This window comes from Camelus ferus, chromosome 11, assembly GCF_009834535.1.
Source record: "Camelus ferus isolate YT-003-E chromosome 11, BCGSAC_Cfer_1.0, whole genome shotgun sequence".
Lineage (NCBI taxonomy): Eukaryota > Metazoa > Chordata > Mammalia > Artiodactyla > Camelidae > Camelus > Camelus ferus.
The window spans coordinates 854,994-877,557 of NC_045706.1; the positions used below are offsets into that span (position 1 = coordinate 854,994).

General features: G+C 57.7%; 1 protein-coding gene across 5 annotated transcripts in view; it reads right to left on the bottom strand.

Annotated features, from left to right (window-relative positions):
* Positions 1 to 22,564, bottom strand: part of INPP5A (inositol polyphosphate-5-phosphatase A) — a 158,009-nt gene that overhangs the window by 86,613 nt on the left and 48,832 nt on the right. For 2 of the 5 annotated variants that reach the window (XM_032490606.1, XM_032490608.1), the window contains exons 2-3: positions 18,753 to 18,794; positions 49 to 149 (exon numbers count right to left, since the gene is read on the bottom strand). In XM_032490606.1, coding sequence (XP_032346497.1) covers positions 49 to 149; positions 18,753 to 18,794 — 143 coding nt within the window. Of the gene's footprint in view, positions 1 to 48; positions 150 to 7,747; positions 7,976 to 18,752; positions 18,795 to 22,564 lie in introns of those variants that run through there. The other 3 variants (XM_032490607.1, XM_032490605.1, XM_032490609.1) reach the window with 2 other exon arrangements.

Here is a 22,564-nt window from a genome sequence, read left to right on the forward strand (position 1 = left end):
CTGGGCCCCACCAGAAGCAAGCACAGGGACGTGGGAGCCAGGACTTACTTGACAAACTTGTCCACATGCGACATGGAGGCTTCGTAGTTCTTGCCTCCGAACTCCTGGCAGTGCAGGGCCAGGAAGTGCGGCCGGTGCGCGTGGGCCACCTGGGGGAAGCAGACGACAGGTCAGGGCTGCGCGGGCTGCGCCAGGCTCGGCCATGGCGAAGCTCTGGGGCTCGCACCCCGTATGCTTCCAGTCACCGTGGTCCCGGGTCTTCCCTCTCCCTTGGCTACAAATCCCCAGAAAGGACTCACAGCTTCTGAGAAGCTTCTTTAGGAATCTGGGCATTTTCTCCCAACTGTAGTCAGACGTGTCAACTGTAGAGCATCCAGAAAGGCCATCCTAATGTGACACGTGTCTGATCCCGCCACGTCCCCCACGAGGGGTCCCTGGTGCACGTGTGTGCGTGCACCCACAACCCCGTCTGGAAGGCAGCAGAGCTGACCACACAAGGACACCAACCGGATGCCAACCTACCTCCCATCCACCCTCGAGGCAGAGGACACGGCTGCGGTCAGCTGGCTGCACATGGCCACTTGGTGGCACAGCTGGCTCGGCCACCTCCTCTCAGTGCCAGCCCCTCCACAGCCTCAGGTCCAGGCCTGGCAGCGCGTGTCCCTGGTCACCAGGGTTCTCCCCATCTCCCCAGACTCTGACCAAACTGGCCCCAAGGCAGCACCCAGCCCACCCACACCTTTGTCACTGGACCATGGAGCCGTCCTCGAGGACGGGGCCAGACGAGCTCCCCAGTGGCTCCATCAGAAGCACAAGGAGGGCCGTCCTGACCACACCGTCCAGCTGCCCCACACCCCACCCGGCAGTGGGGCCTGGCGCCTCCCAGGTCGTGTCTCACCCCCCGCAGGAAACTGCACTGGGCGTCTCGGGGTGACCCACAGGTCCCCACGTCCCCTCACCACACACGCCCTGCTCCTGCCCGTGGTGCTCCCCCTCAGCTCTGGCTTCTCCCCTCTCCCGGGGCCTCCCGAAACAGCAACACGGGCTGCCTCTGAGGCGCTTATGGTGGCTGGCACCCTGCAAGCAGCAGATCTCAGCATCGGTCACGCGCATCCGCACACCCAGCGGGAGGACCGTCTGCCCCCCGGCCGCAGCCGCCCCGGCCCTGCAAGTGACCCGCCTTCTGTCCTCCTGAGTCTCAGCTGAAGGACTAATTGGGGGAGCGCGCCTGCGATGTGTTTAGTGCAGGTCTCTGAAGACCCCCGGCGAGCAAAGCCCCGGGCTCAGGTGAAGACTCGCTGACTGATGCAATCTGCTGTCCCTTCCTGTCTTTTGAGCCCCACTCAACCCCCTTCAGAGGGCCGGGCTCTAGCCAAGCTATGGGGTGACAAGGCACTACGACACCCAAGCACTTCCAGCACCTGTGCCCACCGCAGGACCAGGGCCACACATCCACACGTCTCCACGTGTCCTTGGCCTCCCGTGCACCGTCCACCCCACCCCTCCCATACCTGCCACCTGTGTTTAGGTCTCACCTGTCCCAGCACAGCGGCCCCCAGACTTCTCAACGTCAGGGACCTTGTGGACTTCCTGCACCACGGCTCTGCCTGGACAGAGGCTGGGGAAGCCCACCGTCAGTTCCAACAGGTGAGCTCCTCCATGAGCCCTCAACACCTCCCCACCCACGCCACACCTCCAGGGAGGAAGACCTCTACCCAGCACATCTGAACTAGCAATCACAATTTAACTTAGAAGAAACTTGACTTACGGTGAAGAAATTAACCTGAAACTAGGTTCTAATTCACCATAAAATGATTCCTATTACTTCATCCCCTGAAACAACACTTCCTGCACAATGCCCCAGACCACCGGCACCGCCTGCTGGGCTGTGCACGGGCCACGTCCACGGACAACACGGCCTGAGCCTCCCAGACCTCCCACTTCAGGCCCACGGGTGTGAAGCGTAAGAGCACAGACAGTCACGGCCACGGCGAGGAACCCTGGAACCTCAGAGGCGGGTGCTTCCCCTACCTCGGGGCTCGGGTCCCCCCACGGGGACAGACGTGTGGCAGGCGTCCTCAGTCTGTGCTCCCACGTGGCAGCCGGTGAAGGTCCCACCCACTTAAACCAGAACCGCCTGCATCACGTGCACGTACCGCAAGCCCCCAGGTTCAGGGCTTTTAAGGGGTTGCCCCACATGCCACCTGCCTCTGCGCCCCCAAGCCCTCCTCAGCCCCAAACCCCACCCGCTCCCCATGTCCCGAGCCCCGCAGATGGGCTCCGACCACGCCCCCACCCAGGCGCAAGGACTGTCCTGCCACCTGCTGCTCTGGGCTCACCCGCAGCCCCTGTGCCCGCCCTCCCACTGGACCATGTGCCTGGCCCCAGCCCGGGCGGGGTGAGCTCGTGGTGAAAGCTCGGTCAGAGAACCCTTGCTCCTGCCTCTGGCTCCGGTCACCTCACCACAGGCCAGGTGAAGCGTCACAAGGCATTACGGAGGTGGAGGAGGGTCCCGCCTCCGTCCACCTGGATGGTGGGGTCCGCTCCACAGCCAGGGCTGTGCCTCACCTGACGCTCCAATCCACCTGGGACAGGCCACGGGCGTCTAAAATGGACTGAAAGTCACACGCGTGAAAGTTCTTCCAGCCGTGAGTTCACAACGATACTGAAGAAAAGACCCCACACACTGGTCACCCTGGAACCAGGACTTCTTTTGAAAACTGGTAAATAAACAGAGCGCAGCAAGAATTCACCCTGCCTGCTTTACGCCGTCCGTCTCCTCCTGCGGAGAAACAAGTCCGGGAGGGCAAGGCTCTCCTTAGGGAAACGTCCTAGCAACAAAACGAGAAGAAGTGACACGAGCAGAACACACGTGGAGTGAGTCAGGCCCGAGAGCGCGCTCAGACGTGCGGTCCCAGAGCCAGACCCAGAGCAACAGAGGCCAGGCGGTCACCGTGGCTGGGACTTAGGTCAAAGGGCACAAGGTAAAAAGCTCTGGGATCTAACGCCAGCCTGGTGACCAGCCCGCAGTGCAGAGTCCTACACCTGGCCCCTGCCGAAGGGGAGACACCGGGCAGGGAAACCCTGCGGAGTGGCAGGCCCGGCACGCCAGGGGACGCTGCCTCCGTAGAGGACAGAGCACAGCCAGGGGGCAGGTGGCCTTGCAAACCGAGGGTAAAGGAAGGGGAAAAGGGGGGACGGGGGCTCGAGACGGAGGAGCCCTGAGGACCCCTGCCGCCCAGCAACGGGCACCGGGAGCCCCCAAGCACCAGATGTCGCTGGACAGGAGAGGGCGCTGTGGAGCCAGGAATCACGCCTGTGCCGGCATCACGGGGAGGCGCACAGGAGGTCCAGGCTGAGAACCAGTAAAGAGAAGTCTCCACGCGACCATCGAGGAGAAAGCACTGCCCCAGAGAAAGCATCCTGGAGCAGAACGCAGCTGCCAGCCGACACCCACACGGAGGTAGGCACACTCTGACAAGCACCCGGGCCAGAAGAACACCTGGAATCAGAAACAAAACTGAAGGAGAAATGCGTCAGAAAGAGCCAGAGAAATAAATGTGCTGACAACCTCAGGAGAGGACTGGGGGGGTGACAAAGTCGCCACAGAAGAGTTACAAAGTGTCGAGGGAGAATCCACTTGAAGGAACATTCAGCAAGAAAGCCACCAAGAAGCCAGAAGAGCCCACCGAGAGAGTGGAGAGGACGGAACGCAGTCGGGGAAAGAGGTGACGGGGGCGGCGTGCACCTGCTACCACGTCCCCGCGGAAGAGACGCAAAACCACGGACAGAACGTTTACCATTATGCGAAAAAGAACACGGAAACGAAGATATGTATACGTACGCACGCCTGGGACACAATGCTGTGCACCAGAAACACACATTGTGACTAGCTATATTTCAATTAAAAAGAAAATACAGAGAAGGGATAAATAAATAAATAAATAAAATGACACCCCCAAGAAATCCTCCCCCAAATAAGAAAAGACGAACTCACACACTGAAGGGCTTTTTGAGCACCTGAGAAAAGTAACCCCAAACGACCGACTCCAGGACACACCCGAGTAAAACCCCTAGATTTCTAAAGTGAAGCTACAGCCCGCAGTGCAGTCAGTCGGCCCCACACCAGGCTTGTCAGACCCACATACAGATCAAGGCAGCAGTGGGATGAGGTGTAGGCCAAGGGCGACACACACGTCCAGCCGGCGCCCTTCCCGTGTCACAGCCGGGGGAAGACAGCTCTCGTCATGCAAGACCTGGTCAATTCCGTCCCCACGAGCCCTAACGCGAGCGCTCCCGGAGCGGGCTGGGCAAACTGTAACTGAAGAGCCAGAGATACTTCAGGCTTTGCGGGCCACAAGTGTCCGTGGCGACACCACAGGGCGGGCGTGGATGAGGCACTGCGCCCCAGTAAAGCTTAATTCCACAGCCAGCGGCAGGAGGGACGGGCTTCGGTGGGGGACGGGGGGCTGCAGCAGCCCTAACACCGCGCGCCGGAGCTCCCCGTGCGAACGGACACAACGCACACGCCACGTGAAACCGACACGACCGCAACGCGTCCACGTCCTCCGGGAAGTAGCCTCGTGTTAGCGGGAAGCACAAGGCGAGGCACTTCGGCCCACGTATCGAGACCTAGAGCAAACACTTGAAAAATAAAAAGTATGTTTCAGGAGGCAAGAAGCCAATAATAAATTAAAATGGAATGCAAGTAAAAAAAGGAAATAATCCAGAAGAAAGCAGGAACGGGGGACAACAGGACAGACCAGAGGACACACACAGAAAGCAAGTAACGCGGCGGCTGACTGCAGTTCGCCCGCATCAGTGGTCACATTACATGTTAAAGGTCGGGACCTGCTCCGAGCAGGAGGGCAGCCTGAGACACTGTGGCCAGTGGCTACCGTCCTGGACGGCACAGAAACAGAACATCTCCGCCATCACAGAACGCTCTGTGGGACCGGGCGGTGCTGGTGCAGGCCTTCAGTGGGGTGGTGGGGGGCAGGACTTAAGTCCCGGACCAAAGGCAAGAGAGAAGACCCACCTCACCCGCCCCGTGCGTCGGGCCCCAGCTGGCCGGGCCGGCTGCCTCAGTGAGCGACAGGGGACTCCCAGAGAAAAAGGACGTTTCGCAAGGACCAAGAAGACTCCGTCAGGAGGACACGCGGCCAGCACAGACCTCACCGAACAGTGCAGGCCACAGCTGCAGGGCACTCCGTCTTCCGGGGCCCCCTCGCCAGGAAAGGTCATCGCTGGCCACAAAATAAGCCTAACGAACTCCCAGAGACGGGAGCCACCCCGCCTGTCTTCTGACCACATGGAGCCAAGGTGAAGCCAAGGAAGGCCGCCAGGCGAGGGGGGTGTCCTCTGCCCGGTGCCGTGGAATTCTGGAAGACTCAAACCGCCGGACGGGTGACCAGTGGGGCCGCACACCGGGGCTGCAGGGAGGGGTCACCGGGGGACCAGGAGCCTGGTGAGGGTGGTGCACACACCGCCCCGGTCACGATGCTTCCCGGGGCGGATGTTCGGCAACGCTCGTCAGTTGCAGGCTCCACCAACAGGTGGGTTCTGCTGTTGGTCAAGTTTACCTCCAGAAAGTTACGGAAAATGCTTAACTTCTACCAAGATTTTGGCCCATTTCAATATATGAACTCTAGTAAGTTATGAGACAGCGGGGGCCGTGGGGGCACTGACTGGGTGTTTAATGATGTGACGGAATTATTGTTAACCCTGTAGATGTCATGGTGACACGTGAGGGTTTTTCCTGCCTTCAGAGACACAACTGAGGAATTCACAGATGAAACGATGCCGTCTGGTTCTGCTTCACATGACGGGGGCCGGGGGGGGGTGTCACTCGAAACAAAGCGGGCTGTGAGCGCGAATCTGGGTCCGCTCTCTGCACTTTAAACAAGCTGGACGTTTCGCCACAATGAAAAGCTCGCTGAGCATGCTCACGTTGTAACTGCGTGGGAGCAAAACCAGAAACCCGAAGGCCACCTCAGCCCCCAGCCCAGGCCAGTCTGTGGCCCCATCCGAGCTCCGGGCTGGGTCTTGGCTGGGAGCGCATCCAAACGACGGGAAATGATGATTTTGTAATTTTCGCCTTTGATCTTCCCTGGTTCTTAGTGTCGAAGCTGGGAGAAAGAGATACCGACGTGCCTTCTGAAGGTCCCCTCTGGGATGCGGCCTGCAGCCACCCGTCCGCCCCTCGGGGAGGGTGGGGCTCAGGTGACAGCACCTGGAACTGTGTCGCTCAAAGGAGACGCAGACACACAAATCAGAGACCTCATTTAAAACAGATTTAATTACCCTACAAGATGAGAAATTCAAACCAGCTCACTGGAAGATGCTGGATTTTAGTGACATACTATGGCAGATTTCTGCTAACAGAAAAAAATTTTCCTTTGCCAGTGAGAGAAGCTGTGGGCTACTTTATGGGCAAAAGTAACCGGCACTGAGGGAGAGACACATCCCGCAGCAGGGCAGCGAGGCCCCTCGCCCACATGACAGCGGGAGGACAGGCTCGCCCGGCGGGTGATTCTGGAGCACGCCCTCCACCCCACACTTTCACCGAAACCCTACCCGTGACAGGTGGTTCTTCCGCTGCAGCATCCTGGCTGGACAGAGGGATTCTGTCCTAGGTTCTGGACATCGCAGGGGACAGATGTCCTCGGGTGTGTGAGACAGCACCTCCCCAGGCAGCAGCGTGCACGGAGCCGCCCCCCACTCTTGTGGTGTGAAGGCCCACGCGTGGCCCACGTCCTGCTCCTGACGCGGCACCACTGCACACGGAGCTGGGAGGGGCTCAGCGACACGCCCGCACAGTCACAGGGTATTCCCCACCTTCAGACACACAAGACACAAGTAGCCAGGGTCCCGAAGCACACCGTGGTAGAGTAATGAGGAAAGGATGAGGGCGGGGCATTTGTTACCTTCGGTCTGAACGTAGTTTACTCAGCTGGAGGCTACGCGACCCGACTCGGCAGCAACGCACCTGACGACTGACACCATCGGTGCCAGGGGGCTGCCGGGCGGCCGGGGTTTTCCTGGAAGCTGCCCGCTCGGACTCCTGCTCGGTCGCTTCCTGGAGGAGACCCCATGCCTGTGCCCTGGGCTCTCGAGTGTCCTTTCTCACAGGCCTGCTTGGACAGTCACTGTGCACAGGCCGGACACAGAGCCAGCATCAAACGGGCCGTGTCACTTCAGCGCCACCACCAATGCCATGGGGGCCGGGAGGTGGGCGGTGGGGGACTCAGGGGGCATGGGCCCCACGGTCGTTCGCGCCCCAGAGCCGCACACTAAAGTTCCAGCCCAAGCCTCCTGGCAGCTGAGGACAGAGCTGCTGGCCTTCCCTGGAGATCCCCCCAGGGCCGACGCAGGACATCGTGAGCACGGACGGGAAAAGCCCCTCCAGGCTGTGGGACCGCAAGCTCAACCACGTCTGCCTGGAGGGAACACAGTACAGCAGGGACCGGACCAGGCAGCCGGGCGGGGCGCTGTGAGCAGGCAGCCCGCCCCTCCCAGCCCTGGCTCCCGGGCTCCTGCCCCACCCAACCTGGGCGCAGCCCCGCCCAAGCTGCACACCTGCTTGGCCAAGTTCTTCACGAGGAAAAGGCCCTTCTGCTAACTTCAGGGGGAAAGGAGGCAACTGATCAAAACGCGTGGGTTCTTTCAAAGGAAAGCTCAATATTTTGAAAGAGAGCAAATTAGACATTTCAGCAAGGAAGAGCATAGCGAATACAAAAAAACACACCCATCCAGCCGCACGGAAAGCAGCCCCTCCCAGCGCGGCAGGTGGCAGAGCAGGAAGGCCGCGGGTTCCCAGGAACCCGGCAGAACAGCCCCGCCCGCCGCGGCTGGCCCTAGTCAGCGTTAAAAATAGAAACAGCCAGGCCTTGTTAGGCTCTTTCTGAAGAGGAGTATCTGAGTGACCTAAAAAGGAATTACATCCTGCAAACAAGCCCATGGAAGCCTGAGAGCCGAGATAAGGAGCCAGAGGGACAAAGGAATTTCTCGAGAGGAAAAGACCGCTGCTGTTTACCGACTGCCTTGAAGAGGCCCCGCAGGGACGAGCGCCCACCCTCAGCAGGGTGTCCTCCCCTCCCGCTGCACTCCCTCCGCCCCGGGGCTAAGCGGTCCCCGCGTGGGTGGGTGGAGGCAGGCGCCTGCCCCCAGGACGAGCGCAGGCCCCACACCAGCCGCCCACCCAGGCGCCAGGAGCAGGTGGTGGGCACCAGCCTTTGTTCTCACGGCCCAGCACCCAGGACACCACAAGTCCAGGGACCTCGCCCGTCAGATCAGCCACGGTGTCTCCCTGGCCCTGTGCGGGGCAGGAGGGCCACTCCGTGACCCCGGGATGGTGTGGGCCTGGCTGGCCGCCCCAAAGCGCGGGGCTGGAGTTTTCTTAGTGCAGCCCCTGGCCCCGGGCGCCGCCTCCCCCAGGCACGCCCGATGGCTGACTGCAAAGCTGCTGTCCACCAGACCCGGACAGCTGAACACCAGGCTGCCCCTTCCAAAGAGACAGAAATACAGAGCCTGGTTCGGTCCTAACAAACCTGTTGCTCTGGAGCATCAGAGCTCACACAGCTCTGCACGAACCGTGGGAGTTTAACTTAAAAAGGACTCCACCCCCCGAGACAGGGTCCTGGGCAGACAGGCGCCTGGCTTTCTACTCTGCCCACAGGGCCGGCTGGCAGCCGCAGACTCGTGGTCGCAGCACAAGATGCGAGCCTCCCTCCTGGAGCCTCCCTCCTGGAGCCAGCCCCGCCTCCCCCTGGGCCGGCGCCGTGGGCGCTCAGTCCAAAGGGGGCAGCTCCCCACCAGCCCCCAGCCCTCAGCTGCCCTCCAGTGACGGCCTCATCCCTAGTCTCCCCGTTTCAAAGGGGCCCTGGACCCTGCGTCAGCAGCCTCCCGAGCCCTGGCCCGCAGGACCGCCCCGCTCTGTGCCCACACAGGCCCCTGCAGAAGCGTCCCTGTGCCCGCGCCCCAGGGCTCACCCAAGAGGTCCAGCCTCCCAGCCTCCATGCTGGCACCCCGCAGGGGGGAACCCGAGGGCCTGAGTGAGCCCTGTCCACCCCCACCGAGGTCCTCCGGCCCACCCCTCCTGCTGGTCCCACCAAACGCCCTCCTTCCTTGTCCCCGGGCTCTCCCACGCAGACGGCTGTCATGGGGGGCCCTCCCCCCACCTCGGAATCCCTGCGTCTTCACCTCCACCCCTCTGTCCTGCTCCAGGGAGGCCAACTGATCCCTTCCTACAGTTGACCGACTCCCCTCGCCTCCCCAGCCCGCACCACTGCCGCTCCCTCCGCCTGCTCTGCGGCCCCCTGCCCAGTGTCTCCAGCTCGGCCGCCAGCTCGGCCTTCGGAATCACAGCAACGAGGCACCCGTCCTGTCAACGCAACTCAGGCAGGTCTCAGAAGCTCTTCAGGCCCCCGTTCTCTCATTTGTGAAATGGAGTTTGAGAACGTCCCCACTGCAGGGCCACAAGCGCCGGCCACCCCGCAGCTACGAGGCCGAAGGAAACAGGACGTGAGGACACAGAACACAGATCACCAGAAGCCTGCGGCCAGTTGTTGTCTACGCCCGTGAACTTAAATAACTGTCATCAAATATTTACAGTGAGCAACACGACGCAAGCTACTCCTGACCATCAAAAGCCCAACAAACAGACCGCAGAGGCTGAGCCGCGAGGCCCCGTGGGCGTGGGTTTCCAGAACGGTCACCTCAGAGGGAGCCCCGGGGTCGGAGCAATTTCCAGAAGGGCGGCTGGACACGCCAGTGCCGCCACACCAGTGGGCACTGAGCGGGTGGGCCCGCCTCTCTCAGTTCCAGGGGCAAAGCTGCTCTGGTTGGCACGGGGACGTCGGAGGAGCCGCCCAGGCGGGGAGAGCTGCGCTGGGCGCCGGGCACTCGGAGAGGCGACTCGGGAACCAGAGGCAGCAAGAAATACACACTCCACCTCGGCAACGGATCGACCATGTCGAGACGGTAATTTTTAGACATACTGGATTAAATGAAACATTCCTGAAATTAACTTCACCCATTTCTTCTCACCTAGAAAACCCTGAATTCCACGTGCCGCTCCCCAGGCCGCCCCTCCTGGATGGCACTGGGCAGACTGCAGAGGACGGGCCTCAGGCCGCTTTCTCCTGCAGCTCACGTGTCCCCCTCCATTTGTCACAATGTTTTTCAAAACTGAGTTTTATTGATTCAAACCCATCAGTCCCTTCCTCTGTGACTCCTTCAACTACTCGGAGCTCGGAAGAGCCGTCCCCACCCATCTGTCCAGGAAGAAGCCAGTCAGCCAGCTCTCCTCCGTCCGTCCCCACCCCTAGCGCGCGGCCAGACAGGTCCGGAGCAGGAGGACAGCGGCTTGGCACCCAGCAGCTCAGCGGGGACCCTGACTCGTCACTGTTCACACGAGCTCAGGGCCTACACTTCACCTGCAGTTACCCCACCACTCCCCACGGGGCTCCCCAGGCACAGGCACTGCTGTCGCCAGGAGCGGGCACAGAGAGGTTAAGGCGCTCGCCTGCAGCCACACAGCCGGGAGCAGGCGGCACTGGGTCGGGAGCCCTGGGCCTGTGATGGGGTCCTGGCTACGCTGCCTCCTGCCGGGGGGGTGAGGAGTCCAAGCCCCGGCTACATCAGCAGACTCTGCTTAGAAAGAAGTGGGGTGTCTTCGGGAAGTAGGGGCCACACCAGCCTCCACACAAGGCGAGAGCTGGCAGCCCTGCTTCCAGGCTGTTCTTTTTGAGATTAATTTCTAGAAAGGTGTCTGTTCACACTTGAGCCCCTCACCATGCACGTCGAGCTGAGTCCACAGCAGTGAGCGGGGCCAGAAAGGACAAGGACCTGCCTGAGCCCAGGGCTGCGCACCGGGCAGGGACGACAGAGTCCGTGCAGGGCCCCGGTGCCCTGGCTCGCCCCCGCCCCGGGCCCCACGTCCTGCAGGAACCCGGCCCTGCAGCCTGGAGGCTGGCTTCTCACAGAGGATGACAGAGAAAGCGGCTGGGAACGCGGCTTCAGGTTTCGTGTGAACAGACACATCCATGTCCGGGGTAAACAGGGTGGGAACCGTGGGTCACGTGTTGACTATGCTGGCTTCATAAAAACGGGCAGACTTTCCCAAGTGACCGTGCCCCTCTGCATTCCCGCCAGCAGGCGCCAGGTGCGCCACATCCTTGGTCAACACACGGTACCGTGGGGTTTTGTTAATGCCACCCTGTCTAACAGAGACGTGCCGGTATCTCACTGCGGGTTTAATTTGCACTTCCTGAAAGACCAGTGACGCTGAGTATCTTTTCACATGTGTACTTACCAGTTGCGTATCGTCTTTGGTAAAGTGTCTATTCAAATCTTTGGCTCATTTTCAAATTGGGTTCTTTGCTTTCTTATTATTGACTTTGGAGAGTTCCTTATGTATCTGAGATGATTTACAAGTATCTCCCCGACACCGGTGATGTCTTTTCATCTTTAATAGTGTCCCAAAGAGCAGAAGTTCCTAATTATGAAAAGTCCTAATTTACCAATTTTTTTCTTTTATGAATTATGCTTCTGGCATTGCATCTAAGAAATTTTTGCCTAATTCAAGGTCACAAAGATTGGGGGGGGGCGCTTGGGGGAACTTAGAGCTAAATTTATTTATTTACATTTCAGGTGTGCAGTGTTGTCATTCAACATCTGCATACACTGCAGAGTGATCAGCACCACAAGTCTACTTGCCATCCACAAGATTTTTGCCTTGTTTTCTTCTAGAACTTCCATAATTTTAGGTTTTACATTTAAGTCTACAACCTATTTTAATTGTTTTGTATGGTACAAAGCATGGAAAAATTATGTTGCAAATGGATGTCCAATTGTCCCAGCACCATTTGTTGACAAGGCTGTCCTTTTTCTGATGGAATTCTCCTTAACCCCCGTCAATCACGTGGCGTATTTGAGGGTCCATCATTGCATCTCTTTGCTGTCCCCCTGATCCGCTTCTCTGTCCTTTGCCACAAGCACACTGGCTTGATTGTAGTAGGTTAACAGTAAGTCTTGAACTGAGAAAGTCTGAGCCCTTAAACTTTACTGGTTTTTCCCCCCAAACTGCCTTGGCTATTCAAGTCCCACTGCTCCGCCACGTACACTGTAGAACCATCCTGCAGTCTTCTACCCAAATATCCTGCAGAGATTCTGACTGGAACTGCGTTAAACTGCTGGCTCAATTAGTGGAGAGTTGACGTGTTAACGTAATTGAGTCTTCAAATCCACGAACATCCATTTCTTCAGATCTCCCCTGAGTTCCTTCATCAGTGTTTTACAGTTTTCAGTGTGCAGATATTAACATATTTCATTAGATTTATATCCAAGTATTTCATTTTGGTGCTACTGTAAATGTTCATAACTAAAATTAAAAAGATGTTTTCAAATCGACCTTGTATGTTGCAAACTAAATAAATTCACTTGTATTAGTGATAGCGCGGTTTTTGTGGATTCCTCATGATTTCCTAAATAGCCAGCCATGCTTCTGCCGATGGACAAGAATGTGACCTCCTCCTTTCAGATCTGGGTGACTATTCCTCTCCCACCTTACTGCACCGGCGAGGACCTTCAGGGCCATGCTGCACAGAGCTGAGACGGGGTATCCTGCCCCACCCCAGCCCTCAGGCAGAAGCATCCGCCTCCCACGTGAGGTGCGCTGTCAGCTGTGGGGCTGGCAGGGCTCCCTCCGGATCGCAGGCCTTCCTTTCTGTTCTTAGTTTGATGGGAGTTTTCATCAGAAATGGTTTTAGAGTTTTGTCAAGTGCTTTTTCTGTATCTATTGAGATGACCTTATGGTTTTTCTTCCTCAACTGGTTGACATGGTTACCCCTACTTATTAATTTTTGAATGTTAAGCCAGGCTTGCATTCCTTTTATTTCTCTCTTTTACTGAAGTGCAGTCAGTTACAATATGTCAGTTTCTGGTGTAGAGCATAATGTCCCAGTCATGCATATATATGCCATATATTTGTTTTTATATTTTTTCATTAAAGGTTATTACAAGATATTGAATATAGATTCCTGTGCTATACAGAAGAATTTTTTTAATCTATTTTTATATATAGCAGTTAATATTTGCAAATCTCGAACTCCCAAACTTATCCCTTCCCACCCCGTTTCCCCTGGTTACCATAAGATTGTTCACTATGTCTGCAAGTCTGTTTCTGTTTTGTTGATGACTTCATTAGTGTCCTCTTTTTTCTTTTTTTGTTTCGTTTTGTTTCAGATTCCACCTACGAGTGATATCAGATGGTACTTGTCTTTCTCTTTCTGGCTTATTACACTCAGAATGACGATGTCCAGGTCCAGGCGAGTTGCTGCAAATGGCACTGTTTTCAGGTCTGCATTCCGTGCTGCTGAGGCATTAACTTTTCGATATGCTATTGTTTATATGCGTGTGTATGTGTATCTCACGTTTTTATATATAAAATAGTTCTATGCGTTTGATGTGCTAATGCCCACTGACATTCTGCATTTGCTTCCACGGGGGATGCGGATCTGCATGTTTATTACGCAATGCCTCTGTCTGCCTTTGATGTCAGGGTGTTGCTCGAGTCACAGGTGAGTCAGGGAGTATCACCCATGCCTCGACGACTTCTTGAAAAGGGCCTGGAGAAGGGTATTGCTTCCTGCTGAAATGTCTGTCAGAATTCGTCAGTGAAACCACCTGGTCCTGGAGAGTTTTTTTGTGAAAAAGCATTGAGCAAAATTTTAATTTAATAAATAGAAGGTTCATTTATTTCTTCTGACCTAGTTTTGATCCTTTTTTTGAGAACTATGTTCCTTACAAATAAATGTCCAAAATTTTTGGCAAAAAGTTGTCCACAATACTAGCCTTATCACTTGTTCAACATCTGTAGGATTGTTAGTGATAATGCCCATGTCAAATCTCTGCAGTTGGTCATTCCTGTCTCCCACCTTCAGAAATTAGACATAGAAGAGCAAAGGAAACCCAAAGTAATCAAAAGAAAGGAAAAAATACAGAGCAGAAGTCAGTGAAAGAGAAAACAGAGAAACAACAGGCCAAAGCAGGGTCTCCGAGAGCAGTGAGACGGACAGACCTCCGGCCGCACCGCTGCCGGACCTCCTCCTCACCAGGTCCTATCTCCCTGCTCCGTCATCCGCCCGGTAGTTTTTGATCGGTTGTCAGCAATCCAGCTGTCAACGTTACCTTGCTGGGTGCCAGCCGGGACGCGCTCTCATGCACCAGGGCTGACCTTCCGTCCGCGTCTCCGTGCCACTGCCCGCTGCCTGGGGTCTGAAGACACTTGCTTCATCTACGTTTTCTGGTTCTCATTTGTTTAAGGCAAGAGGGTAAATTTGGTACCTGTTCCTCCATGTTAGCTGGAAGCAGATACTACTCACCATGTGATTTTTTCAGTTATTGTCAGGAAAAGCTGTGAGAGACTAGGGAGTGCCCGCCTGCATCTGGGCTACCTCTGCCTTACCTCTGAACTGTTTTGCACACCTGTGAATTCTAAACAACAGCCGTGACGCCGACCGCAGGAACGCACAGTGTCCGGCGGAACCAGGTGATTACTGGCCAGGTCCGCGTCCCTGAAGCAAATCCACCCCCGCGCTGCTGACAGGAGAAGCCATGGCTTTGCACTTTGGATTCTTATTCGAACCAGTTCTAACATCCAACTGGTTCCCTCATTAATAAATAACAAATATTTATTATCTCAATGAAAAAAAAATCTTCAACAGTTGTTGATTTTTCACATTTGTATGTGAGTCAACATTGTATCTGTTTTAAATTTTACCTACAGCATTACTATAAACAAACTGGAAACTAGCTACGGTCCATCAGTAGAAAAATGACTGAAAAACGATGGCCTGTCCGTCCATTTGATGTGAGACTGTGAAGCCATTAAAACAGTGCACACTAATCTACAAAGAAAGCGTTCCCAGTTTACCAAATAGTCAGCTGTCCGAGCGAGCAGACCTGGGGCAGGGGAGGGAGACGCCCTCCACGGGGAACGCAGACGGCAGGTGCGAGGCTGTGCCACCGCACTAGAGGCGGAGTGGGGGTGGGGACATTCACTCACACCCGTCTGCCTTGTGCAGCGACCCTGACTGTTACTCAGCCAAGAGCGGAGCACCCCCCAACACAAACACGCCCCCCCAGGCGCTCAGGATACGAAGCAGGAGCTCGCGTGCAGATGAGAACCTGAAAACCAGGCCTAACCAGGTTCTGACCATCAGAGGCAGAACAGCCGTGCCTGCCGGGGCCCCCCAAGCACCCGGCCCCGGGCCACCCTGGCAGTCTCCAGCTGTCTCTCCACATGGCAATGGGAGTTCCGAGGGCGGGGGTGCCAGGCCCCCCAGCACCACTCAGGCCAGGGTCTCCTACTCTTCGTTGAGGACACGCATCTCATGATAGGACCACATCCTCCTGACCTCTTCTGAACCTAACACCTCACAGAGGCCCCACCTCAAATGCCATCACACTGGGGTTAGACTTCAGCATATGAATTTGCAGGGCGGGGGGACACAAGCAGCCAGCCAGCGGCAGAGGTGGGGCCTGCACTTCCAGCGGGAGAGAGGAGTCACCACGCAGCCAGTGGATGCAGGAGGCAGGCTCAGGCCCCGGAGACTCCACAGAGCACTATAAGTATTGGGGAGGCCGAGGGGCGACCAGGAGGGGCCTCTCCAAGGGGCAGCAAGGAAAGGGCCAAGAGACGGAGAGGGGGGACTGGTGGTGGGGGGCGGCGTCCAGGGAGAGCAGGGCAGGGGGACAAAGCAGAGACAGAGGGAGGCGGGGGGTGGGCCACCCGGAGGTCGCTGCTCGGACCCTGGGTTCTCAGCCGGCGAGACGGAAGCAGGAGGGTGGGAGGACCTGGTCACACCTGCCTAGAGCCCCTGCTGCTTCCCAGAGAAGGGACAGGACTGAGGGGGACGCTCGGGTGAAAGGGGACTGAGGCCTGCTGCTGCCCAGAGGGGGCGAGGGGGCGAGGGCAGGGAGCGGCTCCCGCACCGGGCCTGGGCGCTCGACCGGGGAGACCGCAACGTCACCAGTGATGGAGCAGGAGTGCGATGCCCGGGAGAGGTCAGAGCCACGGCGGGTGCGCGGCACGGGGAGGCGCGGGGAGGCCGGCCGGGGTGACGCCAGGGTCTGCATCTCCTGGAAGCCTGGCCACCCTCTCTGGTGCTGTGGCCACGTTTAGGACAGAACACGTGAAAATCAGAACTGAGGACGGAGGCACAATGAACATTTTCTGCTGCCTTCTGTCTTTGATCAAGTTGTACAAGAAAGCAAAAATTATTCCAAGGGTTCTAGAAAGCATGAAGGTCATATTCAGTTCTGTTTATAAAGGCAGCTCATTAAAGTCTATTTAGAAAAATATAATAACTGCATAGTAGAAACCGTAGGATTTTAAAAAAGAAACAGGAAAGGGCCACACCGGGCACCCTGTGTCTCGGGGCCGTGTCCCGGGAAGGGCCTGCTCTGTGTCCCCCTCCCAGGGCTGCGCTGCGGGCAGCTGGCCATGCACCTCGCTGACCAAGCCGGCCCAAGAGAGTGTTGGGGGCGGGGGCAGGGGAAACGACTTGTGTTACAATCTTCCTTTTAAGAACTGCCACTGAAATCTCTTCCCTGTGAAGAAGCTTCTGCTTACAGACCGGGAAAAAGCACCCACAGCACCTTCGCTCGCTCTCTTCTGTTTCCTCTGCCGAGGCGGAGTGGACGCAGCTCCTGGACACAGACCTGGAGGGACCCCATCGCCGGGGTCCGGGGTCCGGGAGCAGCCCCACGCACTGCGTGGGCAGCAGGGGGCTCAGAAGAGGGTCAGAGTCCACAGCAGGGAGGGCCACCGGCTCTGAACTCACCCACCCCGGGCTGCCGCCGGCCCTCCCTGTGCGGAGCTGCCTGGAGAGCCGACAGCATCACTGCAAGAGGGACAGGAGGGCTGGTGGTGAGCCCCGCACCTTCGGTCTGGGGCTGCCAAGACAGGGTCCCACGGCCGGCTCCCCATCACCACCCCCCAGGGGTCTCTCACCCAGGACGGCCCCCACACCTGAACAGGCTTCCCACATGCTCCCTTGGGAGCCATCACCACCAGGACCCTTCCCAGTGTGGAGCCAGGCCAGCTGCTCACTGACCCCCAACCAGATGTGCCCTCACCACACCTCCCCCTCCAAGACCCAGCTTTGAAAAACCAACCAACAAACATGACAGCTGTTCTGGGCAAAAGTAACACAGATCAGGGAGCAGAGTGAGCTGGACAGGAGGCCTGCAGCCACACACCAGGGCCTCACTCCATGGCCACAGGCCGAGGGGGCCACCAGAGCCTAGCCAACCCCAAAGGTGAGCACTCGACCAGGAAGAGGCCTTACCCCCTCCGTTGGTCAGCTGCCTGCTTGGAGCTCTCGCAGCAACAGGTCTGCCAGGCCGGGCCTGGGCCCGGGACCCTGATGCTGGGTTTCGGGATGGGCAGGGCAGAGTGTGGGGAAGGATGACTCAGACCCCCCCGGTGCTGGGGACATGAGCCCACCTCACCACCGGGGACCTTCCTTCTGATGGCCTCGTCCCCGCCCCATCCCAAAGTGCGCTCCAGGTGCCCCATCCTCCTAGGCCTCGGGACCCACCTCCCCTCCCAGCCGAGAACTGAGCACGACGCCTAGAAACAACACCCGTTGGTGGGTGAGCAGAGGACACCACCTCCAAACAGCCCAGGCAGACACGCCTCGAGGGACACGAGGGACTGGAAGGCCTGCCCTGAGGCTTTTCCCTCTGGATTCCCCTGGGTATCCAGGGACCCAAGCATCTGAGGGGGTGTGCACAGCTCAGACGGGCAGACCTGACAGGTGGCCGCCCCCCAGTGTGCAGCATGGACTGCAGGGGCCCACATCCCTCCACCTGTGCTCAGGCCTAGCCCCGAGACAGCACCTCGCGCACAGCCAGGACAGAGCCCACCCCAACTGGACCCGCCATGGGCCCTCAGCCGGCCGGGCCCCGAGGCCACCCCCCAGGACCTGCCCTGCCTCCTGCTCACACAACACACCCCCGGGCTCAGAGCTGCAGGAGGAGCCCCTCCCAGCCGACCACCCCCAGGCCCGGGCGGCCTGGCCCCGCCTCACCCCACACTGTCCCTGCTCCTTGGCCCTCTGGGCTGCAGTCACACTCACCTCCTGGCTGCCCACAGTCACCCCGCAGGGCACCCTTCTCACCCAGCAGTTCTCAGAGGGGACTCTCCAGGCCCCACCAGGAGTCCCATGTGCTCTGCCAAGGACCCTGTTACAGCAAGGCTGGTGCTCGTGGGGGACTTCGGAGCTGCTCCTGGCTGTGCTGACCACACCCCACAGAACACGGGCTCCCCCAGGGGCAGAGCCCTCCACCGGCCCTCCAGAGCTGCCCTCGCATCCAGGACAAAGCCCAACACAGACAAGGGGCTCGACCAACGGCTGCTCCACAGAAGGCGCCAGAACCTGGCCCCTCATCCCAACAGGCTTCCCCAGGGCCTCCGCCCCGTGTCGGCCTCCCCCAGCAGGTGCCCCGCACTTCCCCCAGCAGCACCTCCGCAGGGCCTCGCCGCCTTCACTCAGCAACCCGGACCCAGACCCACGAAAGGCGCACTCACGCGACCCCTCGGACAAGCAGAGACTCCAGCCCAGGGAGGATCTGAGGGGCAGGGCCTCCAAGGAGGAACCATGGGGGAGCAGGTGGGATGCCCGCCCGCCGGGACGAAGCATGAGCCCTCCCCCGGGGGTGTGCCGGCTGCACGCCGCGCTTACCTGGTAGAATTCCCGAAGCCAGTTCTTCTGGAGGTTTTCTGGCTATAAATTAAGAAAAAAGGAAGACAGTCAGATCAGGGACACAGCCCAACAGCCACGAGCAGAAGCCAATGTGACAAGGACCTATCTGTGGTCCTCACTGTGGGGCGGGGGCGGGACACAGGGTGCGGGGCCCCTGTACGGGGCCTGATCTGCAGCTTGTCCAGGGACACAGGGCAGTGAGGACAAGCCTCTCCTGGCAGTGGGCAGGCACTGCAGCCCCGGGTCCAGGCTGACCCCCAGCCCTGTTCCGTCCCAGGAGGTCCCCGGCGAGGATGCCCACAGCCAGGCTGGGCGGCGTGGGGCCTCGGGGCTGCATTCGAGAAAGTGGAACGAGGTGCACAGATTTCAAGCCTCTGATGCTTCTGGGAAGAGCCAGCTCGGCACACACACATCCCAAGAAGACAGAGGATGCAGCCTCTTCCCACGCGTCCCTGCTGGAGGTCCGGGCGACCAGAGGGACCCAGCGAGGGATGGGGCCCAGCCCAACCCAACCCAACATGGCCAAGGCACTGAGAGGTCACCACAGTCCTGAACGTGGACGTGAGTCACGGTGGGGACACGTGCCCAGTGGGTGCAGCGGCAGGTGTGCAGGAGCAGAAGTTCTGGAGATCTGGTGGACAACAGCGTGAATATCCAAAACACTGCAGGACCACACGTAAAGGTGGTGAAGACGCTACATCTACTGCTATGTGTTTCTACCACAATTCAGAACAAAAAATAAAAAAACCACCCCACCACCCCTTGGGACTCAGGCCCCCAATCCGAGCAGAGCCCTGGGAGCCCAGGCTGTGAAGCCAGGGGTCCAGGCTGACCCAAGCTGGGCCCAAACGCATCCCCCACAGCCCAAGAGGCAAGAGCACGTGGCTGCCACACGAGCGGGCGCTCCCTGCCTCTTACCAGCTGACGTTTCTAACGTGTCTGGAAACCCAGAAGCCCAAACTGCAGGTAAATTAACGAACGAAGGGAAAACGGCCATGGAAAGAGCCCTGCAGACCTGAGTGGGGCGCGGCGGCTGCCCTGGGCACCCGCCCGGCAAAGACAGTGCCAGGGTCCAGCCAGGGGTGGGGCTTCCCGTCACCAAGGCCAAGTTCGGGCACTTCCGCTTCCTGCACAGAGAGAAGGGCACCCCCGCCTCCTCTGTCACCCTCGCAGGGGAGGGAGGAGGGGCGTCACAGGAGGACAGCATCTCAGCAGCCTTTTGATGCCAGGGCCTGTGGGCACAGCCTACACACAGAGGACAAAGGGAGTCCACTTCAAGCCACGCCTTCCAGGAGCGTGGCCAGACGTGCACTCCCGGCCGCTCCTCCCCAGAGCCCAGCCCTCAGAGCCCGACGCACACTTTCCCACCACATCCATGACCAAACCCCTGCTCTAAGTGGCCTTCTGCAGTCAAAGGCAGAGTGCAAACGTCCCAGGACCAGCCTTGACCTCCCACCTCGCCACCATCCCAGAACCCCGCCCAGGTGAGCACTGCAGGGTGGGCCTGCGGCGGACTCCAAGGGCAAGTGCGGCCGTGCCCCGCATTCCTAAAACCCGGAGAGATGGAGAGATGGCGAGACCAGAGGCCGGGCTGCTCCAGGTGGCACCCAGGCCGTCGCCCCAGAGCTGCTCGCCCAGGGGTGTTGAGACTCGGAGCTGGAAGAAAGGCGGGAGGTGAGCCCAGTGAAGGAGACGCACCTCCGTGTGTGGAGAGAACCAGACGCCACCAGACGGCACGGGCAGGTTAGCACACGAGGTTGCCGCCCCCTGGCCGCGGGCACTGTACTTGCACGGCAGGTACCCCCGTGGTCACCCGCCGAATACGTGCACATAGGACGATTCGGGCTGCCCTGTGTGACCCTGGACTGCCTGACCGCGCATCAAGGCGTGGACACTGGGGGCAGCATGGCGACACAGGTACACCTACATGCCCTGTGACCATGCACAGCCCTTCCGCTGGGTCCCCAGCGCAAAGGCCATCGGGTCTGACAGTGACACCCCTCCCAGCACATGGCTGGGGTTCAGCCCCAACACTCCTGCACCCAGTTCTGACGCCTTGGCTCCTACTGTCTCCCCAGGCAAGCAGAACCTGGGTCAGGTCCTCTACAACATGCCTCCAGCACACACACACCCACATGCGTGAGCACACACCAAGGCCACCGCCTGCCTCCACCACCCCTGCAGCCCAGGCTCAGCCCCGGAGGGAAGGAGAATGCAGCCGGCAGCGGGGACCCCGCACCCCTGAGGCCCAGATCATGGCCCGTTCTCCTCACTGTCCCTGACCCGCAAGGCCACCGGACAGAAGGGAGGGACACTGCCATGAGCCTGTGAGTGGGGCACCTGCTCTGCTGCCAAGGAGTCCCCGGAACACTGACCAGAGCTCGGACCAGGAGCCCACGTGCTCAAGTGGCCCTCGGCCCCACGTCCAGCCCAGGCGGCTTGTGAGTAATCGCAGCGCCCTGCCGGCCTGCCAGCGGATCAGAACCTCCAGTGCGTGGCCCAGCCAGGTCAATGCTCTGAAAGCACCAATGTGAATGTCCACACAGCAGTCACGTTTGGAAGCGGCCTCGGGACTTTAAGTTCCTCTGGTCCAACTCTTGGGTCACTATCTCATTTTCTTGTAGTTTTCACTCAAAATTGAAGTAACCCGCAGCCAACACTATTCTTAATAGTGAAAAACTGAAAGCCTTTCCTCTAAGACCAGGAACAAGGCAAGGATGCCCACTCTCAACTCTTCTATTCAACATAGTTCTGAAAGTCCTAGCCACAGCACTTGGCAAGGAAAAGAAATAAAAGGCATCCAAACTGGAAAGGAAGAAGTAAAATGATCTCTGTTCACAGATGACATGATCTTATATGCAGTAAGCCCTAAAGATTCTAAAAAACAAAACAAAAACAAAAAAAAAGAAACCCTGTTAGAACTAATACATGAATTCAGCAAAGTAAGACACAAAATCAACCACAAAATTCAGTGGTGTTTCTATATACTAACAATGAACAATCCGAAAAGTAAACAAAAAAACTTCCATCCACCATAGCATAATAAGGTATTTATGAATACACTTAACCAAGGAGGCGAAAGACTTACACACCGAAAACTACAAAACCACTTCTGAAGGAAAGCAGACATCCACCAGCAAACGGAAAGACATCCCATGTTCATGGACCGGAAGACAGCATTGTTATGATGTCAACATCATCCAAAGCAATCTGCAGAGTCAATGCCATCCTTATTAAAATTTCCAGTTTATTAAAACTCCCAGTACTTTTTTGCAGAAGTAGAAAAACTCATCCTAGAATTCATATGGACTCTCAAGGGACCATAAACAGTCAAAATAGTCTTGAAGAAGAACAAATCAGAGATCTCATACTCCCTGATCTCAAAGCTACAATCATCAAAATCGCGTGGGAAGCTCAGCACAAAGAACAGAGAGCCCAGAAACAAACCATCACATTTGCAATCGAATGATTTCTGACAAGGGTGCCAAGGCCATCCAACAAGGAAAAGACAGAAATTTCAACAAATAATTTTGAGAAAACCCGATACTTGCATGCAAAAGAATAAAGTTGGACTCTTACTTAGCACCATATACAAAAAATAACTCAAAATGGATCAAAGACCTAAACATAAGGCCTAAATCTATACAATCCTTAGAAGAAAACATGGGGGAAGGCTTTATGACACTGGATTTAGCAATGATTTGGGGGATATGACACCGAAAGCACAAGCAACCAAAGAAAAAGTAAACTGGCCGACCCCCAGATTTAAAACTTTTGTGCTTCAAAAGACA